The 26,776-nt window shown below is 32.0% G+C and overlaps 4 protein-coding genes and 1 long non-coding RNA gene across 8 annotated transcripts; 3 read left to right on the top strand and 2 right to left on the bottom strand.

Annotated features, from left to right (window-relative positions):
- Positions 1-1,841: 1,841 nt before the first annotated feature.
- Positions 1,842-3,220, bottom strand: LOC114183232 (uncharacterized). Its single transcript, XM_028070167.2, has one exon. It carries the CDS (start codon positions 2,732-2,734, stop codon positions 2,078-2,080), a length of 657 nt encoding a protein of 218 aa, XP_027925968.1. The 5' UTR covers positions 2,735-3,220; the 3' UTR covers positions 1,842-2,077.
- A 6,518-nt stretch (positions 3,221-9,738) lies between these two features.
- Positions 9,739-11,511, top strand: LOC114183226 (uncharacterized). The gene is made up of 3 exons (XR_003604315.2): positions 9,739-9,878; positions 9,988-10,059; positions 11,275-11,511. It is a non-coding gene; the product is annotated as an uncharacterized LOC114183226 (long non-coding RNA).
- A 1,129-nt stretch (positions 11,512-12,640) lies between these two features.
- On the top strand, positions 12,641-16,364 carry LOC114183175 (cyclic dof factor 2-like). Of its 2 annotated transcripts, XM_085672951.1 has the most exons (3): positions 12,641-12,758; positions 12,958-13,160; positions 14,680-16,364. In XM_085672951.1, the coding sequence occupies exons 1-3, from the start codon at positions 12,656-12,658 to the stop codon at positions 15,988-15,990; spliced, it is 1,617 nt and encodes a 538-aa protein (XP_085529077.1). In that variant the 5' UTR covers positions 12,641-12,655; the 3' UTR covers positions 15,991-16,364. The 2 variants fall into 2 exon arrangements, with proteins under 2 accessions (XP_085529077.1, XP_027925899.1); XM_028070098.2 differs by having other exon boundaries at positions 12,740-13,160.
- Positions 16,365-18,611: 2,247 nt separating this feature from the next.
- On the top strand, positions 18,612-19,749 carry LOC114185726 (uncharacterized). Its single transcript, XM_028073604.2, has 3 exons — positions 18,612-18,867; positions 18,967-19,001; positions 19,435-19,749. The coding sequence occupies exons 1-3, from the start codon at positions 18,801-18,803 to the stop codon at positions 19,564-19,566; spliced, it is 234 nt and encodes a 77-aa protein (XP_027929405.1). The 5' UTR covers positions 18,612-18,800; the 3' UTR covers positions 19,567-19,749.
- A 1,915-nt stretch (positions 19,750-21,664) lies between these two features.
- On the bottom strand, positions 21,665-26,435 carry LOC114183679 (Biotin/lipoate A/B protein ligase family). Of its 3 annotated transcripts, XM_028070784.2 has the most exons (6): positions 26,240-26,435; positions 26,092-26,154; positions 25,103-25,301; positions 23,943-24,181; positions 23,222-23,370; positions 21,665-22,180 (listed from the first exon to the last, which is right to left on the bottom strand). In XM_028070784.2, exons 3-6 carry the CDS (start codon positions 25,282-25,284, stop codon positions 21,968-21,970), a joined length of 783 nt encoding a protein of 260 aa, XP_027926585.1. In that variant the 5' UTR covers positions 25,285-25,301; positions 26,092-26,154; positions 26,240-26,435; the 3' UTR covers positions 21,665-21,967. The 3 variants fall into 3 exon arrangements, with proteins under 3 accessions (XP_027926585.1, XP_027926586.1, XP_027926587.1); XM_028070785.2 differs by lacking the exon at positions 26,092-26,154 and having other exon boundaries at positions 26,240-26,425; XM_028070786.2 differs by lacking the exons at positions 26,092-26,154; positions 26,240-26,435 and adding an exon at positions 25,600-25,893.
- Between the last annotated feature and the right edge of the window lie 341 nt (positions 26,436-26,776).

Below are 26,776 nucleotides of genomic sequence, written 5' to 3'. Positions count from 1 at the left end.
CAAATTTCTTCAGGAGTAGGTTCTTCGTACAAGTCATGTTTCCTTAATAATTTTCTCCCTATTTATATTTGACATTCAAAAACCAATTAAATTAATATTAGCTACATTTTTTTAAGTACTTATGATTGGTTTTCACCCACAAATGATGGATTCAAAATTATACCCTTTTGGTTTAATTTAACTTTTTTTTAACATAAACCCTTCATTACAATTTACGACCCTTTTTTAGTGTGTCTTTGAAGGGAACAAAGTACAAGGTTACTGTCATGGTCTCACCTTGAAATCTCACGTCAAAACATGCTTTGTTTATGTAGCACCTCTCCAAAAAATGGCAGTAACAATTAAAGAACAATGTATTAACTAATTTTTGGTTCACTGAATTATAATTAACAACTAGAAACAAACACACAAGCTCTGCAAATCAGTGTTATACCATCATAGATTTATAAATCAGTATCCCCACAAGTTATCCATCAAAGACAAAAGAGAATCACTTATGCAATAACATGAATTTGGGGATATTGCAAACAAAACAAGTCAGTATAATGCTAGAGACATTTGAACATAATATCCCTCCAATTATCTATCAACTACCAAAGAAAACCACTTGTGTAATAACATGAATTTGGGGTTATTAAGAATAAAATAGTCAGTGTAATGCTATCTAGGTACATTTGAACACATCAGCATACACAAATCAGATAGATGAATTTGATCATCAGAACATGATATTTGCTTTGCCGCTAACCTTTTGAGTGTTAAAATAACCCCCAAAAAGTGAAAGTATTTGAAGCCAATTCAATCTAAGCAAGTACCAACAATAACTAGAAAGGCTGTGCCAACATATTAGAGAAATAAAACTGAAGGGTCAGTTCCTCGAGTTTTCGTCCAACTTAGTCTTAGCAATGAAATTCCTCTTGGGGCAATACTTATTTCTTTAAGAATGCAATTTCAATAGAAGAAATTGGTCAGATTCAGAACCAACATTAGAGAACCAGATCAAATGAACTATCCCCCTTTCGTTCCCCTCTCATAATAAGGTAAGCTCATTAAAAGGGATGAATTTGACCCTCGCATGCAGGTGACATGTGATGAAATCAAGACTAATGGAGTTAGGGTGAGAGACTAGTTCAACCAATATCCAGAAATGTAAGGACCAAACAAATTGATTTTTAATGTACAAAAACTAACACTAAATTCAACGAATAACAGGGACTTAAAACACGGTTGAACTTAAATAATTGAAGTACATTTCAAAGTGAGGGTCACCTAGAGGGATAAAAAGAGAGAGGCTGAAGGTCACATTTCAGGGTACAAAATTGCTTTTGCTGTATATAACTAACCGTCCTTCTGATATGAGATAACAAGTATAATGTGAAGCTGAGTACAGGCCCCTAGATGCACCAGGATAAATAAAAGCCCATTTAACAAGCACAAGGTATTAGACATTATACAACAAACTTAAAAAATGAGACACCAACAAAGGGAATGAAAATAATCTTCAAAGTTGAATCTTTATCGTTCCCGATTCACAGAATAGCGATTCAAACAGAAAACCAATGCCTACGGATAAACGTACTGAAAAATCAAGCATCAGAGAATATTAAATTTCAGTGAAACAGTTAAGCTTCAAAACAACAACTCTAAAATTGGACCTCAACAAGGTTCAGTTCAACTGCATTCATAAGACCAGAACAACCACTTATTCCATCATAACCTGTAAAAAAGTATTGAAATCATGATCATGCACATCCACTTTTCACAAAAAACTGAAAAACTGAAACCATGAGAAACAATAATAAAAAAACAGAAGCACGAAATTTAGAAGAACAATGAAGTAATTCAATTAAAATCAAAGGATTCTTATATTCTCAGGTATAAATAACCAAACTGTGTATGATCCATAGTTCCTTACAACTTATTGCCAAGGTAGAGGGGCTTATTCAAAAGACAACCTAATTCTAAATAGAATATGATCAGATAACTATAACCAACTCCTCTGCCCATTTAGGACTAACATACTGTATCCAATTATCCTCTCCTTCCTATTAGACTTTTTGTTTTCCCTTTTCTGTATCTACTTCTTGCTCTTTCGATTCTTCTTCGGTCCCGGAACCTCCAACCTACCAACAGAACAGCCACACCTTCCTCTGAGGACAAGGACAGCCCTTCCATTGGGAGGTGCCATCTTCTTGAGCTCGGCCTCAAGTTCGCGGTGGTGATCACAAGGAAGCTTAAACAACCCCTTCTTAACCCCACTATCCTTAGTCAATGAAGGTGAATTCTTCACACAATCCTCAGTCTCCAATTGAATGTCAAACTCTGCAGCCTTCCTCAGACCCTTGCAATCAGGGTTCCCACACTTCCTTGTGGTGCAAGCCACAAGAACCCAAGTGGTCAATGCAGCAAACGTAACACTAACACCAATGAACATGTAAACCCACGGGGCAACAGAAACCTCCTCTTTGACCAAATCCACGATCACAACACCAATTTTGACACTCTCACTCGCCACAATTTGAGCGTAGGGGAACAGCAAGAACCCAAAAGCCGCGATAACCGCCACGAAAATCACAACGTCCACCACCGCCGACCGGGATCGTCGGCAGGGCGTAGCCTGAGGGGAGTTTGGGGTTTTCCGGTGCCTCGATTTCGAGCCGAAATCGAGGGAATTCGCCATGGGTTGGCCAAGAGAGGAGTTGCAGAGAGAGATTGAGCTGTGGAAATAGACCATTTCAATCACAACCCTAGAAACCCCCAATTGAATCAAACCCAGATCAGAAACGACGTATCTTACAACGACCCACTTCGCCAAAAATGAAAAGGCTTAGAATTTCGGAATGATTCAGAGGATTGAAGATCCGGGGGCGCCCCTTGATGGATCCAAAGCCAGCAAAACTTTTAGGGTTTTCTCCTTCTTCTTCAGGGAAATTGCCCAACTGTGATGTGTGTAACAGTAATAATAAGAAGAAGAAGAAGAATAGAAGAAAATGGAGAGATGAAGGGGTGAGAAATGAGAGGGGTGGGAGAGAGAGGGCATAAGAAGAGGAAGCGTCACTGCTTCATTGCTTTTGTTGTTGTTATGGACGAATGGATGGTATAAATATTATGAGTATGTTCGTTGGTTCTCAAAGGGAAGCGTAGTGGATAGGTTGTTTGTTTTGGTTTCTTCCTTTCCTTCTCGCAAGCACTTGGAGGGTCAAATCTCAAATGGTCAACGATGGATGATGATGATGAATTGGGAAATGGCAAGTAAATTGGTAATTAACATGTTTGGATTTATGCAAAGGACACGCTTTTGTGTTCCACAGTTGTGTGTGGGAGTGAGTGGGCTGTGGTAATAGGACATCGAATGGGCTTAGGAAAGCCTTGCATTGCATTATGTGTCAATCATTTTGTGGGGCACTTACTTACCTCTCCTCTCCCTTTTAAGGTACCACTCCAACGCAAACATGTCTTTACTTTGTGAAAAAAGAAAACAAAAATAAGGCTTTGTACTATGTGAGTCAAAAGACTTCAAATTTTTATTATGTAATGGTCATTTTTTTCTTTAAAAACAAATTAGAAATATGCCATACATTATTCTAGTGCACCATTCATAAATCAATAAAGTTTAAGCTAGGTAAAATAAAAAAAATATTAGACAATACCAAAATATAATAGATAACTTAACCGTTTTCTTATGTGACTGTTTTTTTAAACTTAATCATTTATTTGATTATAAAATTACTTACAAAATAAATAAAAACTATTTATAACAAATTTACAATAATAATGATAATAATCTTATTATTTTTTGTTATCGTGAAAAAATATGAATACATGTAGTGAACATGTTTTCACTAGTAGTAGAACTAATGTGAGTATAAACTTTTAAAGTTATAAGTAAATACTAATTGGGAGTGATATGATACCTATTTTGTCGAATTCTTTTGAATTGTCATGCGTTTTCACCAAAACTATAAAATCATGAACAAAAATTATTAATAAAAAATTATTTGTCTAGTTTTAATAAAATATATATTTAAAAATTAGGTCTAAATGCACACTAATGTCATTTTAACTTTTGAAATTGTATGCTTTGATTTTAAAGAAAACAAAGCAGAAAAAAATAGGGTGAAAAATTTTCGATTACTGTGAATTTATAGATTTTGGTTCTTTAGAAAATCAAAACTTATTCGTCTATATGCTTCGATTACTAAAGAATTAGAGCCCATTAGCTCATAAATTTTCAAAATTTTCGTTCTCTTTTAACTACTTTATCTCAGCATATAGGTAAAGACTTAAGTTTATAGAAAATCGAAGCCTATACAACCTATATGCTTTGATTTCTAAAGAATCGAGACCTATAAATTGGCAAAAAAATTTCAAAATTGTCACTTTTTTTTTAATTATTTTATCTCTAAATAGGCCTCTGTTCTTCAAATAATCAAATCCTATTCATACTATACGCTTTAGTTTATAAAAAACTAAGACTTATAAGTTGGCAATTTTTTCAAAATTGCCATTGAATGCACAATTTTAGGCTTTGGTTATTTGTAAAACCAAAACATATTAGCTTTTAGGCTTCAGTTTTTCAAATAATTGAGGCCTAAAGGTTATTTTATGATTAAATTTTGAAAAAAATATATATGTCCATTTTATTTATGTAGTTTTCTTCTTCCTTCCTCCTTTGCAAATGAGTGTGCACCCTTCATTACCACCCTCTGCCACTTAATGCCTTGCCTCTGCCACTAAACACCACCATCCTTGTGTCGTCATATGGTTGATGTCATTGTCACTATCCTTCATCATCTTCCACAAGAGTTTTAGAGGACCTCCATTATTTGTCGTCTATGTTGTCATCTTCCAAGAATTCTAAAGGACCTTCACTCTCTGCCATGGAAAGTGATCCTCTTTGAGATATTTTTTGTGTGTTTTTGTGATGTTCATGTCTTGCTTGGTTCATTGTTGGTAAAGTATGCCTATTTTATGCCATTTGTGTTCAGGTATTGTTTCATTGTGGTGATATTATGTAGATCTCCAAAACGCGAGTATTGTTGCCTCTTCCTCCATCGTTGCTCATGCTTCATGCTCCCAAGTTCCTATTATTATCTTCATTTTTTCTTTTTTTAATATGAGCCTATAATTTTCTAGTATGTTATTTATTTTTTGTATGTTATGTATGTAGTTAATTATATGCTTAAATATATTGTTTTATTTTTGTTTATTTGAGATTGTTGTCACATTGAGTTAACCTTAATTTCATATTTAAGATTCAATACGAAAATTATGTAATGTCTCTAACTTTTTTAAAAATTAATATAATAAAAGGTAGTACTAATAATTGCATTGATAAAATTAATCACTTTTTAGTAGTTTATTATTGCATATATATTTTAGTATACATATCTTAAAATTCATTTATATTTTCCAATTGTGTTTTGTATTGATCTTCGGTGGTTGATAATCAATTTTATTTCATGTAACTTGAAGACCAATGCGAGATGTTGACGAAATTTCGTGAAATTTAAGATATGTTGTTAAAAATTGATATGTACCGATACATTTAAAAAAGTAAATCTTCTTATATACTAATTGAAATTATTGTGTATTGTGCAAAATATACAATTACTTATTATAAGGATAATATATTGTTTTATTTAGATTCTGACTGATTTTGAGTGTGATATATATAATGTGTTGGTTTTGTCTAACTTTTTTTTTTCAATACGTAAATTAAAATAAATAAAAAATATTTTAAAAAAATTGGCTACATTAAACTTTGATTATAATCAAAACCAAAATATAAAGGGACATTGGACTTCGATCTTGATAATAATTGAAGTCACATTTTTTTATATTCTATTGTTATTTATTGTTTTATGCTTCAATTATCAAAATCGAAGATTAGTACGGAAGTTCATGGTTTGATTCATATCCAAAGCTAAAAATTTATCTTTCTACCTCTTATGGATATGGATATGATGTTTCATTTATTAAACTAAAGTACAATGAATAAATATAATTGTCGTCAATACTCTTTTATGTACTTATAGCATTGCAATGAAACCAAAATTTTATAATAACAACCGAATCTAATAAATTTAGCGTACTTAACTATATTTAATAAAAAATATATATTTTACGTTAATGATTGTTTTCATATAAGTATTATTTTGGTACTTAATATTATTATTTTTCTAATTTTATTTAATAGTACTAATGAAAATACATGGACGACGTGCATGTGTTCATTTCTTTTATAACAAAAAATAATAAATTATAATTATAAAAATAAAAATAAATAAAAATAATTTTTATATTTAATTATGGATAATTTTTATTTATTTAGTAGATAAGTTTTATTTATTTAATTTTGAAAAATAGTTAAATTAAAAAAAAGGTTAAATTTAAAAAAATAATTAAATTTAAATAAAACGATAACTTAAGAGGTAAAAGTGGAAAGAAAAAAATAGACACTAAAAAAGAAAAATCTTCTTTTCATATATAATTATAGATTTATATATAAGTGTAGATAAATTACTTTTTGTTTATTAAATATAGGAAAATGTTACAAATACATTAATGATTTTATTAATTGCGTAACTTCTAATCATTTCTCTAAATAAAGTATGTCATTAAATTAAAATTAATTATTTTAAAACCCGATGCATATATGTATATACTAAAATTAGTGATACACATATCTCAATAAAAGATTTTAAAGTAAAAACAGAACAATAAATATCAATAAATACTATAATAATAACATTAAATTTTATTATAATAATAGTAATTTTTATGTGTACGAGACTTAAATATGTAATAGCTATGACAACAGTTTAGTACATACATAAATAATTTTTAAAAAATAATATTAATCATTATATTAATTATACATAATATTAATTAAATATACATTTATTAAATTATAACTTTTCACCAACATTTCTATATATTAAATATAATATTTAATAAAATTAATTATTTTAAAATATTATTCATATATGTGTATATTAATATATTTACATTTTGAAATCAAAGGAGAAGCGTAAATACTAAATAATATGTGAATTAATGCGAGATTATTAATAAATTTTAATCTTACCCATTTACATGCATTTTTAAAAATCTTATCGTTTTGAATAGTGCATTCTTTGATCTTAAATCACACCATTCAAGCCAATTTTTTAAAGTGAGAAGAGAGGGTATCAAGTTGAAAGAAAAATCACAATATACAAAGTTAAAGAACAAACAAAAGAAAAATAAATTCTTCTCACTAAAAAGTAATCAACATTACTAATATAATTATTCAAATATCGAATTATAGAATTAAATATAATATAATGAATAATTTTAATAACTCGTAATAAGCGAGTACATAAAATTATGACTCATAAGAATCAGTAAGGAGTCATTTATAATTTAAGATTGGTTTTGTTTTTAGTTTAAGCTTGACCATAGTTACGTCATCTTATTATAAAGAGTAACTTTATAAAATTAATTTATTTTTTGTGACTTTCATTATGTAACATTATGAAATGTTTTCAAAATAAAAAATATCATTTTATTATTGCGATTCATGGTCTTAAATCTTATACCATGTTTCTACAGGGAAGTTCTAAAAATCAAGTGTTAAATTTATTACTCTTTTATAACCCCTTGCAACTAAGATATCTTTTGAATTCCCCATAACATAACTAATATATGTTTTTATTACTAATGAGTCTTAATTTTATAACACTAGATTGATAAGGTTGTATTTTCTCTTAAATTGAATTTCTCTCTTTATTTTTTATATTTGGATTTTCAAATTGAAGTGATAAATCTTTTCAATAATTAGTTCCGCATATTTTCTTACTTATAATCTCTCCATTTTAAAGATTTATATATGTTTTTGTTTGATTTTGTATAGTTTTGTATGTAAGAAAGAAAAATGGTTTTTTAAAAATTAAATTTTGATAATTTTTTTAAGTGATATTTTCTAAGTGATTTTTTTATTTTCTTAATTTTTTATATTTCAAAATTACTTAAAAAAATATCACCTTTATCGAACTTTAATTATCAAAATATCATTCTGAATGTGTGAAAATTAGCATCATCAAGAGTCTTTTGTCTTTTACTCCGTTTTATTCTTTTAAAAGTACTCTCCATTTGTTAGAATCACTTCTATTAATTTTCCTAAATAGAGAGATTTAATAAATGGAGAAAACACTTTGCAAATAAATTACTCATGTAAAGTGTAAGAGGATAAATAAAATAATCTAATCAAAATTTATTTATTTTTCCTGTTTTATGAAAAATAATAATAAATCCTTAAAGTCAAACAGAATATAAAAATATTAATGTGATCATTCAAGTTCATGATATCATATAAGCATTGTGTTTGAACTACTTAATAATGTTATAAATATGTAATTTCGTAATGTCTAAAATACTTAAATAAGTTAATTTTGAATATTATTTTAAATTATTTTATCTTTTAATGTTTTTTACAAGACAATTTAAATTTATTAAATATTTTTATTTGAATAAAATATTATAGTTAACAATAAATTAAAAAACATTAAAATAGTAAATGATTATTAATGATCTAAAAATATCAACATTTTTTAGAAAAGTCTTAACTAACATTGATCAAGAAATAATTCTAACCTACATTGTTGAGAAAATAAATGTAATTGATATTGATTGAAAAATTAAAACATTGATTAACATCAACCAAAAATAATATCATGTAATATAAACTAGAAAAAGTTGTTTGACATCAGTCAAAATATTGACCATTAATTTTAATTTTAAATAGTCCAATTACTTACAAAACTTTACAAAAAAAAACAAAAACAAAACTTTGCAATTTCAACTTCTTTTTAAATTTTCTACCCAATCAACATATTTTAGCTCAAGTTTTTTTTTTCTAGACAGATGTATATCTAATAAAGTCCATCTTATACTTTTGTGATGAATACTTTTTATAAAATTTTACCGTTTTTATTAACTTAGTTTGTTATCAAAGGATAAAGTTTACTAATATTTTAAAATTTAATTCTCTTGTCAGATATTTAATGATTCAGTCCACTTCTTAATTATCCTTCACAATAATTAAAATAGAACAATAGTCAAGATAAATTTACATAAGTGATCAAGGATAATTTGGATAAACATAAAAAAGTGTTGTAATTAGCTCAAATAATATTCAAAAGTTATTCCTCAATCATAAAAAAAAAAAAGGAAAAAAGAGAGAGATATGGATGTAATCATGTGATATAGGATGTAATTTCTTTTAAGAAAAATGATACCAACAAATAGTAATCCATGACCTGCAACCATTTCTTCATCATTTTATTTAGATTTTGTCATTCAATTCTCTGAGTAGATAAATCCTATTTCATCATATTTAGATGTAATAATCAAACTCTCTTATATTGTTCTGATTATATTTATATACAGTGTTATATTACAGTTATCCATTTACACGACTTATCTCTAAATCATTAAACTTAAATGTGAGTTTAATTTATTAACTTCGATAAGAAATTGTAATTTAATATGTTATTCTTATATTTTACTATTAGATATAAGAGTATATGGTTTTATGATAAAGATTAATTACAGTGAAAATACAAAATTTTATATTTTTAATTTTAAAAAACAACATGGTTGTAAGGCCCAGTTTTATTTTCTGCCTTAATGTTTAAGGACTGACCTTAATCTGTTGGGCCTAAGGGCTGACCCATAGGGTGTTAAGGCCCTAAAGCTGTTAGGGTTTCCAATTTTGATTCATTCTTGCAAAACAGAACCCTAAACGCTGCCCCCTCCTTTCAGAACGCTCTGTTAGGGCTTGACTCTGATCTTGGCCAAAGATTTCTCGAGCTCAGTTTTGTCTTTCACTCCGTGTAAGTGTTTCTTAAGCTTGTAATTGTACTCCCTGAAGCTTATTTTCGTGTACTTCCTTTTAGGGTTCCATAATAACTTTGTTCTTTCGCTGACTCGCTGTCCTTTCAGTTTCTGAGACTACTTCTCGGACTGTTGCACTTCGCAGTTGGTGTCGAGGCCTCGTATAAGCCCTTTTTCCAGGTAAGGGAAGCTAGGGTCTGTGTGTCTAGTCATTTTTAGCTTGCTCTAATATTATTGTATGATTTCGTGGACTGTGTGCTACTGTGATTTGATGAAAATGTCGTTGTGGTCTTTGGGTTTGGTGTTTGCATGTCTGTTGTGTGAATGAGCAGTGGCGGGCACTGGTTTTCTCGCCCAAACGAGCATGCCTCGCCTAGGCGAGACTAATAGAGGCTCGCCCAAGCATTTCTGTGTGAGCAGTCGCTCAGGCGACCTGGTTTCTTTTTGAGAGAGGTGCAGTCTCGCTTAGGCGAGATGAGGCTCGCTTGGGCGAGACATCGCAGAACCATTGTTTCCCTATTGCGCTCTCGCCTAGGCGAGAAGGGTTTCGCTTGAGCGAGAGGGTCTCTCTCGCCTGAGCGAGACCTGTTAGCTTGAGCGAGATTGCGGGCAGGTTTGGGTGCTATTGTTGAATGGTCCACTGGTGTGTGACTAGCTTGTCTGATTTAAATGCTTTACTAGGAGGGTACGGGATGATGCCATGATTTATATGTGAGTTTGAGATGGAAATGGTATGTTGCTTTGTTGGGCATGAATTGGAAAGCATGAGTTGTATGAATTGTTGTTTATACATGATATTGATGTTATGGGAACTTCCTGATTGGTGGGTGGGTGGAACACGTATAAAGTGTGGGTAGGGCGTAATTCCATGACTCTTGTAGTGAGAGCTCTTGGTGGCGCCTCATCTGTTGGACGTAATTCCATGGACCTTCCTAATGGGAGTCCCTAGTGGTGCCTTACCTATTGGACTTAATTTCATGAACCTCGTGATGGGAGTTCATGGTGGTGCCTTAACATAAGGACGTAATTCCACGCGAGTATCGTGGTGGTGCCTCAAGGCCAGGACGTAATTCCACATAGGCCACGTGGTGGTGCCTCTTGTAAAGGTGTAATTCCGCGAAGGCCTCGTGGTGACGCCTCACTGCTAGGACATAATTCCACGGCCACGTGGTGGTGCCTCATTATGCGTATCCGGATAGTGAAGTTTTGGGAGTCTTAAATAATGTTGGTAATCCATGTGTGAATGTCGGTTATTCATTTTTTATTTTGAAATTGCATGTTGACTGTTGTGGCACAAGATTTCTTTACTCTAGCTTATCCTATTTGTGTGTTTGGTTGTCTTGTATGTGGTTCTTCTCCTATTGCGATGATCATCGATTTTATTGATATGAGCAGATGGGAGAACCCCTGGCAATGGTAATGATGATAGGAATACTACAGCTTGATGGACTGGACGATCCCATCGCTAAAGAATTTATTTGCTATGTTTTCTTGTCTATACTAGACTCATTACTATTAGTTCGTTAGTATTTTTATGTTTTGGGCCATGTGAGGCCTCTTTTATGTTTATGGATATGTTGGGGTACGGAGTACTTCATATTCCAAATCTTCGTACCCTCCGAATATTATGTATATAGCGTTTTTATTAAATGAATTTTTATCTATTTATTTGGAACGTTACAATGGTGAAATAGTAAAGTCTAAAAAAATATATAAATAATTAATTGTGTTATTTAATCTCAAGTCAATATTAATTTAAACTCATTCATTTAGTTAATAAAAATAAAAAGTACAACTTTGAAATTACTTTTGATATTTAAATTAAAAGAATCAAATCCAAACCTTAAAAAATTATATTAAAAACCATAATGAACAACTTATTCCTTTAGAGTACCAAAATGTTGGTTAAATGGACTTTGAATTTGAAATTTCTTTTTTAATAACCAATAAGTTATGCTTTTTTTTTTCATCAACTGAGTAATGAAATATAATAGTCCAACACTGAACCACTGATAAATTTACATTTTCTTTACAAATATAGTTAAATATTAAAGGGTTAATATATGTTTTTATCCTTTAACTTTCACTGAATTTTGAAATTAGTCCATTTTAAAATTTTAGACTAATTTAGTCATTTATTTATTGAAATACGTGAATTTAATCATTTTAATCAAATTTTGTTAAGTTTATTTGATATTTCAAATGCATTTTATAATAGTATTTGACTTAACATTAAAACAAAAATGTGTCAAACAATATAAACAATTTAAATACAAGTCTGAAATGCGTATAAAACATTATATAAATCTAACAAAGTTTGATCAAAAGAACTAAATTTACGTACTTCAAAAGATGAAAGATTAAATTAATTTAAAGTTTCAAAATTCTCTAAAAATTAAGGGACAAAAACCTATTTAACCGAATATTAATTAAGTTAAACAAGCATATCTCAAATTCATTTTTATGAATTAGCCAAAGGCCAGAACTTAAACATTTAATTTTTTTTTTTCACAATCCAAATTTCGAAGTTGAAAGGAGTCGTAAACATGGTATGCAAAACAAGTGGTGGTTATCTTGGGAGAAAAGTGCAAGTTGTGTTAAAGTTTTGAGCATTTGCAGGGTGCATTAATAAAAAAAAGAAGTTGAAAAGCAAGTAAAGTAAAGAAGTATTAGGAAGGAATGTGTTGGTGGAAACTAGGATCGGACAGAGACACGCAGAGTCATACATAGATATACCCAAACGTGTGTGTCTGTGTGTGTGCACATTTGGTTAAGCATGAGAAAGGAGAAAGCAAAGGAGAGAGAGAAAAGAGAAGCAAAAAGTAAGAAAAAGAAAGATCTTTTTAAGGCCACAAAGAAGCTTGTGGCTCAAATTGCAGGTAGCTTCTGATGTGGCACTCCTACCTGCTTCACCGGATCAACAACAAAACGCACAATCAACCACACTCTCACACAACGTGTCACACCCATTCTCTCTCTATCTACACTTTTTCCCTTTCTCTCTCTAACCTTTTACAGTTTTTATCTTTTTTTCCCCTTTCAGACAAATACAAAAATAAAAGATTCTTTTTTTATTAGCACAAATGTCGGAGCCAAAAGACCCCACGATCAAGCTCTTCGGGAAGACGATCCCCTTGTCGGAGATTCCGACTGGATCCGCCGGAGCTCCGGCTTCGTCTTCCGGTGACCTTGTTGATGACAGTCTTGAACACAGCCATGCTTCTTTTTCCTCCAACTCCTCCAGGGAGTCTCATACGCGAGAGGAGGGTGTTGTGGACAAGGTATGCAGATTTTGGGGTTTCAGAATTTCTTATTTTGAGCGTCACCCTTTATTTGAAATGTTGAAAAAATTAATTTGGCTCAGGCATTGAAGATTCCGTTGACTTGGTTTTCTGGCCTGTGTTGTAGTTTCTGAAGTTTTGTTCTGTTATTGATGTTTTTTGAAGAGTTCAGTGTTTAATTGGTTTTTGTGGGGTTTGTTTCAATCTGGGGAGTAATTTGGTGGTTTGTTTTAAATTTCCAATCCCCATTCGGTGGTTCTACTGTTGTTTTTGACTTACTGAAGCTTGATTTTTTTGGTGGTTCAAGAGAATTCTGGGTGTATGTTTGGATTGGTTTATTTTGTGTTTGAAACACAAAGTGAAAGTTTTGAATAAAAAGAAAAACGATTGATTTTATACGAGATAGACATTAGGATTTGTTCTTCAGTAGTTTGGTTAGTCTGATACTGCCAGGTTCTGAGATTGAAACATGGATTTAGCCATATTTGAGAATTCGGTCTCTTTTGTGCTTTCTAGATTTCAAAACCTTGTTACATTCATGCTTTAAAACATCGAAGTCATTCTTTCTTTCTTTATATCTGTGTGACGATAAATCATTCATTTTCACAGGATTCTTTTGGTTCTTCTTACTTAGTTATGACCGCATGTTTGTGAAAAGTATTTTTCTATTTGAGTTCTAACATTTGTATGGATTTTGAAAAATCGAGAAGAAGAATTGAAATAGCCTTGGTACCATCATGAGTTAATTTCCTTCCACTGTAACATCATCAGTAAATTTTCTCTGTTTTTCTGTCTTGGATTTCATTGTTTAATTCACTCTTTTTTTACATCCATGATTAGTTTCGTCTTATTTGTAATTCATGTTCTGTTCTGTTCTGTCTCACAAAAGGTGAACAACGAGTGGTCTCCTCAGGATCTCCGTGCTTTGTTTCTTTTCTGCAAGTTTCAACTTCGAAAATTTCAGTCGTACTCTTTTTCTCTTGGTTTGAGCCAGCATTAGATGATTATATTTCCAGCATCAACCTTTTTAAGAAAATTGAATAAAATGTTTGATTTGCGGATAGAATATATAAAAATAGATTTTGACAGTTGATGTTGCTCCATGGATTCCATACGGCTGATGGGAAAATGAGGCCAGCGATATATTTACTGAAATATAATTTATTGCCTGAGCAACGATTCTGAAGTAAATTCCATGGTGTGTTTTTTGTGTAGTGCTGCTCGAATTTTGTTTTCTTCTAATGAAGTAGCCTTCCATGCAATGTTTTCTTCTAATGCAGTGCTCCTCTCATGTGTAGTGCAATTCAATGTAGTTATATTTATATTTTCTTAAGTCTTTTTAATCTGCATAATAAGTAAGCTTTAGTTTTTAATGTTTATCATGGCTGACTTGGGATGATTGTATTTACTTGCAGAAGGCACAAATATGTTTGTGTTCTGATATCCTTTTGATTGTTACATTGTTCATGATAAAAATCAATGAATAGCAATATACTTAGTAGGGTTTTCATGAATCCAGGACTCACTGGGAGAAAAACCAGCTGAAGATAAGAAGGAAGTCCCAACCCAATCATTTGAAGAGATCAACAATCCAGATTCCGCCTCAGGAACCTGTGAAGAATCCATTACTGTACCCACTGACAAGGAGACCACTACATTGAAAACTTCAAAAACTGAAGAAGAACTAAGCGAGACAAGTAAATCACAGGATAAGAACCTCAAAAAACCAGACAAAATACTTCCATGTCCCCGCTGTAATAGTATGGATACCAAGTTCTGCTACTACAATAATTACAATGTCAACCAACCCCGTCACTTCTGCAAGAACTGCCAGAGATACTGGACTGCTGGGGGAACTATGAGGAATGTTCCTGTAGGTGCTGGTCGCAGGAAGAACAAGAGCTCTACTTCTCACTACCGCCAGATAACTGTTTCTGAGGCTGCACCCCAGAATCCTCAAATAGACTTGCCAAATGCAGCGTATCATCCTTCCTTGAAATGCAATGGGGCAGTCCTTACATTTGGATCTGATACACCCTTGTGTGAATCAATGGCATCGGTTTTGAACCTTGCTGATAAAACCGTGCACAACTATGCAAGAAATGGATTTCATAAACCTGAAGAACTAAAAGTTCCAGTTCCACATGCCAGTGGAGAAAAAGGAGATGATCTATCCAATAAATCTTCAGTTACCTCCACAAAGTCAGTGGAAGGTGCAAGCATCAATGGAGCCCAAGAACAAGCTATGCCAAACTGCCATCGTTTCCCACCACAGGTTCCTTACTTTACCGGTAACTCTTGGCCTATTCCATGGAATCCAGTACAGTGGAGTTCTCCAGTACCACCTCCTGCTTTCGGTCCTCCCGGATTCGCCATGCCACTCTATCCTGCAGCAGCTTATTGGGGCTGTGCTGTGTCTGGTGCATGGAACATCCCATGGGTAGCACAACCGTCCTCGCCGAACGGTGCAACTTCAAACTCTGGCCCTAACTCACCAACCTTGGGTAAACATTCAAGGGAAGACAACATTCTGAAACCAAATGAATCTGGTGGTAGTGAGGATGGACACAACAAAGAAAACAACAAAGAGAAGTGCCTGTGGGTTCCAAAAACTCTAAGGATTGATGACTCTGGAGAAGCAGCAAAAAGCACTATATGGACAACACTGGGGATTAAAACTGACAAGGCTGATTCAGTTCCAAGGGAAACACTCTTTAAAGGCTTCCCTTCAAAGCTTGATGAGAAAAACCATTCAATGCATGCCTCACCAGTATTGCAGGCCAATCCTGCAGCATTGTCAAGGTCACTTAACTTTCATGAGACCTCATAGCCATGTAGCTGATATAAACTAGTGATTGTGTTTTTAGGTGCAGCAAACTGATTTGGCAGTGTTCAACCGGTCCTGAGGGAAACACAAATTGTAAAGCCGCATTGGTTCACCAACTTTGTTTGTAAGAAGAGTTAGTTCTGTTGTCAGCCAACTGAAGAAAGATCAAGATGGTTCTTCATACCTTTTCTTAGGTGACTTCTAGGCAGTTTTACCTTCTTCCCTTTTATTTAAATGGTGTTCTTAGTTCATGTGTGTATATATATATATAAGTACATAGTATAGTGAGTTTGTTTTCTTGACCTTATATGTGGATAAATAAGAATAAGAACGGGAGTTCAAATTGAACTTTTTGTTCTGGTTTCTTTGTTTCAGAATGTAACCTTGATGCTTTTCATTGACCTTTTGTTTATAATCCACATATTGTTATCATTGAACGAGAGTTTCGTCTCTATGACAGAAAATCTGATTGTTATATAAAGAATTTTTACTGACAGAAAAAAGGGAAATAACTAGATAGTCTTTGAGAAGTACTTCCCTGAAGGGGCTTGAAGCCTAATCATAGAACAAACCAGAATGCTTCCATTTTTAAGGTTCAAAGGAATTGAAGAATTTGTACCAAAGAGACTTGAGGTACTCACTCATCTTTTTTTATCTGCCTCTAAAGTTATTCTTCATTGGAACTTCTTGGAAACAAACAATTAAACTTGTTTGACATTTGCTAGGGACGGTTGATTTAGGGTAACTTTTTGTTAAGGTAGCTTTTGACATCCAAACAAAACAAAGAGTTTGTATTAAATTACTCTTTGCTTTAACATCTTATTTTATTTAAGAATTTTTATGTTGTGATGAAGCTCACCTTGGAAGTGCAGAACTCATCCCTCACAATCAGCAGAACATCCAATGATCAACAATAGGATCGCCCTTAATACACTTTGTCATATATACATACAAATTCTTCAATAAGTGATAAAAGAAAGAAATAATGAAGAAGTTAGCAAAATAAAACAAGATAGTGAAATAAGTGAAGCTTCTAGCGCAAGTTAAAATTACACATCTTTTAGAATAATTAAACATATTTTCTTATAATTTTAAGTGCTATTAGATATTTATTTCATTAATAATATTTTTACAATATCATCACCCTTCAAACCTTTACAATAACCTTGTATATCTTTTAATTATTATTAATTTTCATTTCTAAATTAAACTTCAATTTCTTTTCAATATAAATGATTAAATAACTTTTTTTATGAAAAATAGAATAAAATATGATATTATCAATGTCGAAATATCATATATTTTTATCTTCTTCAATTTTATAAAATGATAAAAAAAGTATAATTACATCAATTTTAAAATAAAATATTAAATAAAATAAGAATGACTTATTTTGATATAGTGATGAGTATAAAGACAAGAAAAACATATTCATATTAATCAACCTACCTTACTTAAAAATCTATTAAACAATATTCGCATTTAATTTTGTCAAGTTAAACATAATATGAATTTCGTGCATCTTTTTAACCTAAAAGAAAAAAAAAATACTAAAAAAATGAACAAGAGTAGTAACTTTTGTTAGTGGAAGAATAAGGTAGTCTATAGAAAGTGAATCCCACTTGGGCCAAAATGTGAAAGGCCACATTTTATACTAACTTTTGTTAGTGGAAAACCCCTTTATTTATTGCGAACCAAAAGTAGCCCATTGTTATGTGTTAGTTAAATGCAAATCTCCATTAACTTTAATGGTTTTAAGGATTCCAAACCCAACTAAAATACTACTAAGATTATGTTTCTTTATCATATATGTAAATTAATTTATTAGAAAAGCATGGCAAAGGAACTGAAAAGAAGCTAACTTGCAAAAGTTCTCCAAAGTTGTCTCGTTGGAATCACAGTTTGTGGTGCAAGATTCAAGCATGGCTTCAGATGCCATTATGTGGTGAACATCTCACACCGTGCCATGTCCCTTATATTTAACTTAACTTGTCGAAATATGTTTTATTTAGGGTTAAATATATTTTTTATCTCTTAACTTTTAATGAATTTTGAAATTAGTTTATTTCAAAATTTTGGATCAATTTAGTCTTCCATCTTTCGAAATACGTGAATTTAGTCATTTTAATCAAATTTTGTTAAATTTATTTGATATTTCAAGCGCGTTTCACATTAATATTTGACTTAACATTAAAACAAATATGTGTCAAATAATATAAACAACTCAAATACAATCCTAAAGTGTATATAAAACATCAAATAAACCTAACAAAATTTGATTAAAATGACTAAATTCACGTATTTTAAAATATGAAAGACTAAATTGGTTCAAAATTTTAAAATAGACTAATTACAGAATTCACTATTCACTGAAAGTTAAGAGACTAAAAAACATATTAAACCTTTTTATTTAATATTATTTGAATATATTTAATCAAAATTAATGCCATCGAAAGATCATGATTAATAATAGAATTAATATTAATAATAAAAAATTATAAAAGTGTTTGTGAGGATATGTAAATAATAAGTAGAAGAAGCCGCCCGAATGGTGTTAATTGACAAAAATAGCGGAATCTACAGTTATTGCGGTGTTTGTTATCACTTTTGCATTTAGAACTAACCAAAGAAAAGACGCAGAGTTTCGTAACTCTTAAGTATGGTTGGATCTCACCTTAACCCAAAGTCGGTTCCTAAAATTATTGCTCTTTTCGCATTCCTACGCTCATATTTATACTCTGCACTCTCACACACACTCACCTTTTTTCACTCTTTTTCAAACACTCTCTCCCTTTCTTCTGCATAAACCATTGATGCCTCACTCACGTTTTCTCATGCTTCTTCTTCTTTCTTCCCTTCTCTTTCTCTCTTTTCATCACGGTACGCCATTTCTAACTCTCTATGCTCTGTTTCGGTTTTCTCCTTTGTTTCATTCCATGGTTGTTCTGATGTTTATGTTTTTTTCTTGTGAATTTTAAGGATTCGGCCGGGTGGCAATGATGGAGACCCATCAGGTACATACGGTTCCTTTATCAACAGTGGTTTCTTTTGTTAACCTTTTCTTTTCTTTTCTGTTTGGTATTGTTAAAAATCTCTGAATTGTTACTCTTTATAATTAAGTGTTATGAGGTATTTTGTTATCATGATACTTTTTCGAAGAACAATTTAACACACTATTGGTTATTATTTTACTATTAAATTATAAGTGTTTTCTCTTCAACCAATTAGGTTAACGATGTCAAATTGATCGTTTAGTCTTCTTTTTACCTACTAAAAAGAACTTTACTGATTTGTATTAACTGTATCCAAATTTGGGTGTTTTAGAGTAAAGGGTGCATTTATCTCTGTGATGAAAATGGAGAAATAAATTAAAATTTGAATCTGTTGATAGTTTTGTTTTGGGTTATGGAGAAGAGTGTTAAATGAGAATGTGTGTTTTTGCTTCAGGATTTTCCCATTCGCAGAATAGTGAAGTATGAGATTGAAGATTATGCTGATCCACAGCCAAATATCAATCCAAAGAATGGGTATATTTTCACCCCTCCTTCACCGACTCCAACACATCCTCCAAAACCTTAAATAGAACCAAAAACCAGAACACTTCAACCACTGGTTTATGTTTTTTCACAGAATTAGGATTTTGGCCACTGTGTTGCTGTTATTTTTATCCCTTCAATTTTATTTTATATGTTTTCAAAATGGAAAATTGTGAATTGTGCTAATAAATAAAGTGTTTGGTTATTTTGCGCATCAAATGTAAAATTTGAGTCTGGAACAAATGAAAGGGAGGTGTTATCTGCATCTTCCTGCATGGATCAATTATGAGTTTTTGCCAACTTTTACTAGTATAATAATAATAGTAATAAAATAAAAAGCAACACATGGATTAGCAAAATTATATGAATGACAAAAGACATGTAAATTAATAGTTGACTTCCTATTGTCTCTATCGATGCATGATTAGCCAAATTTTAAGTAAATCACAGTGTTGTTAATTGTCTTCACGTGCAATCTAGGGTACTGTGAGTAGATATATCAAACTAATAACATAAAATTGAATTTCTCCTTCTCTTCTCATGTGATTTACTTATCACATTATCACATCCTTGTGTTTTTATATGTTTATTTATTATACACTAAAATAAGAAACTTCTAAGAAGCGATTTATTAGTGGGGTGGGGTGATACCTAATAGTTTGTCGGTGTTATTTTCTCTTCACTTGCCAAATGCAATTTGACCTAACAATAGCTTGTTTTTATGTGAAAAAATGTTATTTGCTAATTAATTTGTTGTTGAGTAGAAGGTGGTGAGATGATTTAGTCAACAAAATATTGTTGGGATGATGTATTCACTCTACGAATGTTAGCAGGGTAATTGAAAATGTCAATAGAAATATCATTTTATAAATGGTCTATTATGTAGTTTAATTTAATGTCAATAAATGAAGGATGATAGTAAATTTGGTAATGATCAAATTAGCATAATGGAGTTTGGTAAAGCGATAGGTTTAATTATCTAACACAATGTTGTACCAGTTTTTATGTTTGGGTAACAAGTTCATTTATGGTGTAATAAAAAAATATTAAGATTATTTCCAGTATATTAAACGATTATTTAACAATGTAAAATACATTATTTGTATGTTGAAAGGAAAGAAACTGATATTTTGTTGATGATATCTTTTTAGTATTGAAATAGATAATGAATTTTCAATGTTTATTGACTTATAATACATGTTTAATTGAAAGCCCATTTACTCCAAAAAAATATCTACAATTCGTTATAATAGCACCTGTCAACGAAAAAAATGGTTCGATAACTACAATAAATAAATACAGTTGGAGATCATTTCTATTTTACTTGCGATTTGCAATTTATTTCATTTTAGTTCTTAGACCCAAATGTTTGGTAGTTGAAAAAAGAATTGAGTTTCGCCAAAAAATATTGCCTGTGTATATTTTTCTTCTCAACCATCGGTGTTTAAAACATTGTAACATTTAAAAATTTCAGAAAATCAATAGTTTTATGTTTGAGATATGAAAAATTAAAAATCCTACTGTTTGGATAATCAATCCAAACATGTAATACGAGTATAAAGAAATACACACAGTATAAATTGTTTTGTAGTAAAATTCGATGTCAATTTTCATCCCACATAAAATATATTTGAAATTAGTTTCAATTCAAAATTAAATATGGATTCGAAATTAATTTCTTAGTATAGGACTAAACATATAAATTGTTCTAAAATTACATTAACCGATATTTTAACATGTTTCAACATCAACCGAAGCATGCTCTTCTTTTGCTTAGGCCAAACCATTTTCCTTTTTAATAATGGACAACTTTTCGAAGTGCGTATCGGATTCAATCTATTACAAACATAGAGGAGGGTGATCCATTTTTATTTTAGTAGATTTTACATAAACTTCAATAAAATGTAAACAGTGTGTTAGATAAAATATATATAGCACCGTTCTCTGCACAAACATTGAATCAGTATTACAACTAAAAATGTCTTGGGCAAATGCATGATGAACTCAATCAAAAAGTTGCAACTTCACAAACATCAATACTGCCAAATCTAACATTTTAAAACCCAACAAAAGGTAATGACTCAACAACAAAAGATTAGCACAGCCAATAAATTGTCGAGGAAAAAGGTATACACCAAAACTAGTCTCTGAAAAATAATATAAAAATTGAAACTAAAGAATAAAATAAAGAAAGTATCTTTCACTAAAAGTATGGAAAATAATCTAACCAAAAGAAAAAACAACTTGGCCAGAATAAATTATGGTCGAAAAGAAAAGAAAAACTATTGTACAACAATATCAGAACACAGCAGTCAATATTCATCAGCACTGAAGTAGGAGAATGAAATTTCCACAACAGCATACTCAATTCACCCATTGTTGAATCCTATTCCCCTTATTATTATATCTTATATATTGTTACCAAACCTCTTGCAACTATTTTTTCAAGTTTGAATAGTGCAGGTTTCCTGAATGTCCTGCTCTGTGAGAAGCTTAGTGGTATGAACATATTCAGAAACAGAGGGAACATCTATGGACTCCAAGCTAATGGATTTCACCGAAAATTGGCTGTCAAGAGCCTTAATGGTTCTCTCGATAAATTCTGATCTAGGCAAATACTCCTTCATTCGACAAATAAAATCCATGTGACTTCTTCTCTGCAGCATAGCAATCAAATGTTAATATGGATCGGTAAACAAACAACTGAAGCAAAAGAAACTTAAAACATGCAAGTTTGATGAAATCTGGTGATAGGAACACAGAATTGAAAAGAGGAAATAGAGTAATATTCTTTGTTGAATAGACCGAAAAGAACACAAAATACAAGAGCACTCTCTCTCCTCCAAGGGTTCTTCACAAAGAGCTAAAGCTCAATCTACAGAATTATCATTCCCCCTCTCCTCTCCTTTTTTCCTATTTATATCTAACTAACAGTTCAGCTCAAGTAACTGACTCTAACTATCTTAACTAATTTCCCTTCTCCATGTGTCCTAACATCTGGAGACGAAGAACCCACACCAGATTATACAGAAACACGCAAGAATAGCAGAAAATAAGTGAGGTCTGGCATTTAATGCAGTAGACTCCTATTTTGAGCAAAATGCCGATGAAGATATCATGGAGACTAAATAATTCAACTTTCGTTCACCTAAAATCATCCATGGCAAAAATTATTCACATAATATACATTCAGTAATCATAGAAGTCAAGAAAATATGTAAAGGAATAGAAATATTTCACTTAAGTAATTACATTAGCGGATATGCCAATAGGCAGTGGATGCAATTCAAAATGAAGAAACATTTATTTCTCATTCGAATTCATTCAACTGTTTGTCTCTGCACATGCTACCTTTTCTAGATGAGATATACTCGAACATCTAATATGCCAGAAGGTCAAGGTCACAAACAGGATACACTTTTATGCTATTATTCGACTAGACAAATTAGGTAGCATTGTATCATCAGATAGAAGAATACAACATCATCCCAAAATATCTTACCTTCCTTTTTTAATATGTGTCAAACCAAGTTTTTTCATCAAGTCATCTTAATCAGAAATGTGTGTACGACAACAGCCTTATAATCTGATAAAAAACTATGCAAGGCATGCACCATACAACCAGCCAAAAGAAGATAATGAGCACAGGACTTGTCAAGAACTCCAGTGCAGAAAAAGGAAAAAGAATATAAGCTTACTAATCGGTACTGAGGAACCTTTGCGGGTAACTTGAGATAAGACATGTTCTTGACATCATAATCCCATAAAAATGATGTGTGGTGTACCCACCGATTCTTGGTTATAGACTGAGCATTACCACCAAACTTGCGATCACCAAACACATAATCTTTACACAAAAAGGAAAGAATAATCCAATTAGAAACGGATTATAAGTTTAATGAAACAGATTACAAAAGTTTAAATTTAACCAGACTATAAATCAATCAATGGAATCAGTCTATCTGCTTCTCAAAAGCAAAATCAGAAGCTTTTGAATGCTCCCTAAATGCATTGTTTTGTTGAGAAGGTGGAAGGTGATAAAAGAATATATACAAAAGTAGACAGAAGGGCAGGAATTGCACTTTTGGCATGCTTTCTAGAATAACTTGATCGTTTTGCATGCTTTCTGTACCACATTCAAGTTTGATGGGGAAGAAAATAAAAAAATTGTTACCATTGAATTAAAATACAACTTAAACTCGTATAGCATGCATCGATTGTGAAGAAACAAATCAAATTTTGATCCTTTCACAAGGTTTCATTGATAATCTACTAATGAGAACCAGCATTATATAATGCAAATCACTCACGCATGTCCAGCCCATCAATTTCCTCTGGACGTCTAACATAAAATTTGATAGTATAATGCTCACATAAATACTGTAAAAATCATATTGATACAAGACTCGATCAATGTACCATTCTCCCGGAGATGGAAATCAGCAAGCCCTTTAAAAACTTCACTGTATAATAAACCACTCCATGACATGATACTGCGGGGAAAGGGTTGCACATTTGAAACAGCATCTTTATTGCATATCAACGTAACAAATATAGTGTCATGATCAACAACAACAGTTCCTCCCCCAGTAAACCTTTTGATAATGGGTATACGATCTTGCAACACAGGCTTGACTTCGACGAGTTCTGAAAGTTTCCTATGTATACACATTGAAATTACATACTTTTTTCCTTGGCGATTATTATCAAGAGAGAAAGAGGAATGAAGGAGGCTTTACACAAATAAAGAATAAAAACAATAAACCTATGGAATATAGCATTCATTTGCTAGATACTAGTGCTATTAAAACAGTCTGAAGCATTTTTCATATCTGAGAATGCAACACTCCCACAAGATCGATGAATAACAACCGCCATGGAGGAGGTGAGACCTTGACATTCGCATAATCTGTGAATGATTTTAACAAGTTAAACACAACATTACTGTTTTCCCCGTTCCCCTCCCTTTCATCAAATGTTCCCATACACTATCATCGTCGCAGTGCACTCCTGTTCTCCTTGTACTGTACCTCAAGTGCATCACTGCCACACTTAAAACCTAAAATGTTGCCAGTGTCACCACCGCCACTGCCGGTGGTGTCTTGAAAATTGAACAAACGTGATTTTAGGAAAATGGTCAACATTAGTGGGAATTTGTTTGAACCAAACTTATCAGTTTGGGAAAAGTTGTTCCAAAATATTTCCTGAATGAGTTGTGTTTTAAGCAAGCCAAACACAGGCCCATTAATGACGTGTACCCTAGTTAGTCCATCGAAATAGTACAAAGTCACAAAATTACACTATAGGGTAGGAATCAACACTGGTACTAAACCTAGCCTATTTTCAACGTATAAACTTCTCTGTTTATACAGGTGCATCTGCATATTAGACTCCATGGAGATTCTTTCAGAGTACAAATAATAGATTAACTGGAAACATAGATATTCGTGTCAAATAAAATTTTCTTTGCTGGGTAGGGAAGAGAGGGGGGGAGGGAAGCGGTTACATATGAATATTTGTAGAACCAGATTATGATTCAAAAACAGGGGAACACTCTAAATAAAGGTATAAAGAAATACCCAGACAAGCCCATTACAATGGCAGGGGAATTTGTTCCATCGTTGATAAGGCACCAATTATCTGAACTGGTTCGAAGCAGCCGTTCCTCTAAATTCAATTGCTGCAAAATAGGCATCCCTCTCAACTTAATCAACTTCATCAATGGAAGTCCTGCTTCTTTTGCCTTACCCATCACAGCCATTATCCGGTTCTTTGATTCTGCAATTGAATGAAATCAATGAAAAAAATCATAAAGTACAAGCAGTGAGCCAAAATTAAAAACTAAAAAAATCAAATCAGCATCTTCTCAGACTTATTTCTCTTTCGTCTTAAACCAAGAACAGAAAAAGACAACAATAATAGTAACTTGGTAAATGCCATCTTTGTAGGTTTCAATTGAAGAGCAACAGAAAAAAATTAGAATAGAAAATGAGAAAATTTGGGAACAAAAAACAAAGTGAAAGATAATCAGAAAATAATGGGAATGAGGATTCATGCCCACCCAACAGAATACTACCAAAACAACACAAAAACGAAAACTAAATGATGAAAGCACGCCCAATTGTGATTAGTAGCACCAATTTGTTTGAATGAATCCAGAATGTTCAAGCAATAACACAACAATACAACTAGTTAAAGAGGCATTTTATCAAACAGGTTCGGTGAGTAGCGGAAATATCTTAGACAAAATTATTAAGAAGGGACCGTGTTAAATCGTGAGTCAATATAAAAGTGAGTGAGAATGTGTGTTATTAATTATCCTTTTTTGTCATTTGTACTCTTTTTCTCAGTTTCTGAAAAAAAAAAAACGTTAAACAACAATTAAAAAGAGTAAGTATCAACATCAAACCCCAGGGAAAACGTCGCAGCGTTGTAATTGCTGGAATACAAACAAAGGAGCATTTTTTTTTTTTCATCCTAACAGAACCACAAGTGATTAGAATGAAAAAAAACAAAACACGACGAGGAACGGAGACACGGGTTAGATGAGAAGAGGCGTGAGACATACCAGGCGATGAACGACAATGAAAAACAAAGCAATGAGATTCGCCAGCACTCTTGGGCGATTCTCCTAACAAAGGGAAAATTGAAGCAATAAGACGAGTGGGTGAGACGAGCCAAAGAAGAATAAAAGAGATGGAAATGATGTTTCAAACCTTTTGAGGTTCAAGTGAGATGAATGCGGTGGCGCCGTCTAGGGTTTCTTAGGGCTCGTCGGAGGCTTGAGAGCGTCGGCGAAAACAACGGTGGGGGACAATGAGAATCGTTACGGAAGGAAGTTAGAGAGAAGGCACAAAACTGAGTTGAGTACACCAGATTTTATTTGAAACTTATTTTGTTCGAGAGGGAAAGTAAGAAACTATGGGAAACAACAAATAAATAAAAATTCACCGCGGTTGATAAAATTTTTTGGTTTTTATACTTTTAAAAATATTGATTTTACTGTTAATTTTTTCAACGGCAGTTTAAGTTTATCTGAAGAAACAAACGATGGTTGTTTCATTCTTGTATGAGATAAAATACTAGTGTCACGATTTTTATAATTAATTAAAAAAATAGTTAAAAATCCAACAAATAGAAATATAAATAATAGAGAGATTAATTATGTTTTTAATCTCTTTTAGTAAATATTAGAGTTTAATTTTGTCCAACATTTTGATATGTTATGGTTCATAAACTTTGAATCGGAGATA

The sequence above is a fragment of the Vigna unguiculata genome, chromosome 5, assembly GCF_037176805.1.
Source record: "Vigna unguiculata cultivar grain cowpea cultivar isolate G323 ecotype 2 chromosome 5, ASM3717680v1, whole genome shotgun sequence".
In the NCBI taxonomy this organism is placed as follows: domain Eukaryota; kingdom Viridiplantae; phylum Streptophyta; class Magnoliopsida; order Fabales; family Fabaceae; genus Vigna; species Vigna unguiculata.
This window is presented reverse-complemented; position numbering and strand designations above follow the sequence as displayed.

What these genes read in the sequence shown, in the direction of transcription:
- LOC114183679 (XM_028070784.2), bottom strand. Translation starts at nt 25,284, where the DNA reads ATGGCTGTGATGGGTAAGGCAAAAGAAGCAGGACTTCCATTGATGAAG. An exon ending in TTTCCATCTCCGGGAGAATG is followed by an intron (nt 23,371 to 23,942) that starts GTACATTGATCG and finishes TTTTGTGTAAAG; the next exon opens with ATTATGTGTTTGGTGATCGC. An exon ending in AGGTTCCTCAGTACCGATTA is followed by an intron (nt 22,181 to 23,221) that starts GTAAGCTTATAT and finishes GCTATGCTGCAG; the next exon opens with AGAAGAAGTCACATGGATTT.
- LOC114183175 (XM_085672951.1), top strand. Translation starts at nt 12,656, where the DNA reads ATGAGAAAGGAGAAAGCAAAGGAGAGAGAGAAAAGAGAAGCAAAAAGT. An exon ending in GCTTGTGGCTCAAATTGCAG is followed by an intron (nt 12,759 to 12,957) that starts GTAGCTTCTGAT and finishes TTTTTTTATTAG; the next exon opens with CACAAATGTCGGAGCCAAAA. An exon ending in AGGAGGGTGTTGTGGACAAG is followed by an intron (nt 13,161 to 14,679) that starts GTATGCAGATTT and finishes TCATGAATCCAG; the next exon opens with GACTCACTGGGAGAAAAACC.
- LOC114185726 (XM_028073604.2), top strand. Translation starts at nt 18,801, where the DNA reads ATGCCTCACTCACGTTTTCTCATGCTTCTTCTTCTTTCTTCCCTTCTC. An exon ending in CTTTCTCTCTTTTCATCACG is followed by an intron (nt 18,868 to 18,966) that starts GTACGCCATTTC and finishes GTGAATTTTAAG; the next exon opens with GATTCGGCCGGGTGGCAATG. An exon ending in CAATGATGGAGACCCATCAG is followed by an intron (nt 19,002 to 19,434) that starts GTACATACGGTT and finishes TTTTTGCTTCAG; the next exon opens with GATTTTCCCATTCGCAGAAT.
- LOC114183232 (XM_028070167.2), bottom strand. Translation starts at nt 2,734, where the DNA reads ATGGTCTATTTCCACAGCTCAATCTCTCTCTGCAACTCCTCTCTTGGC.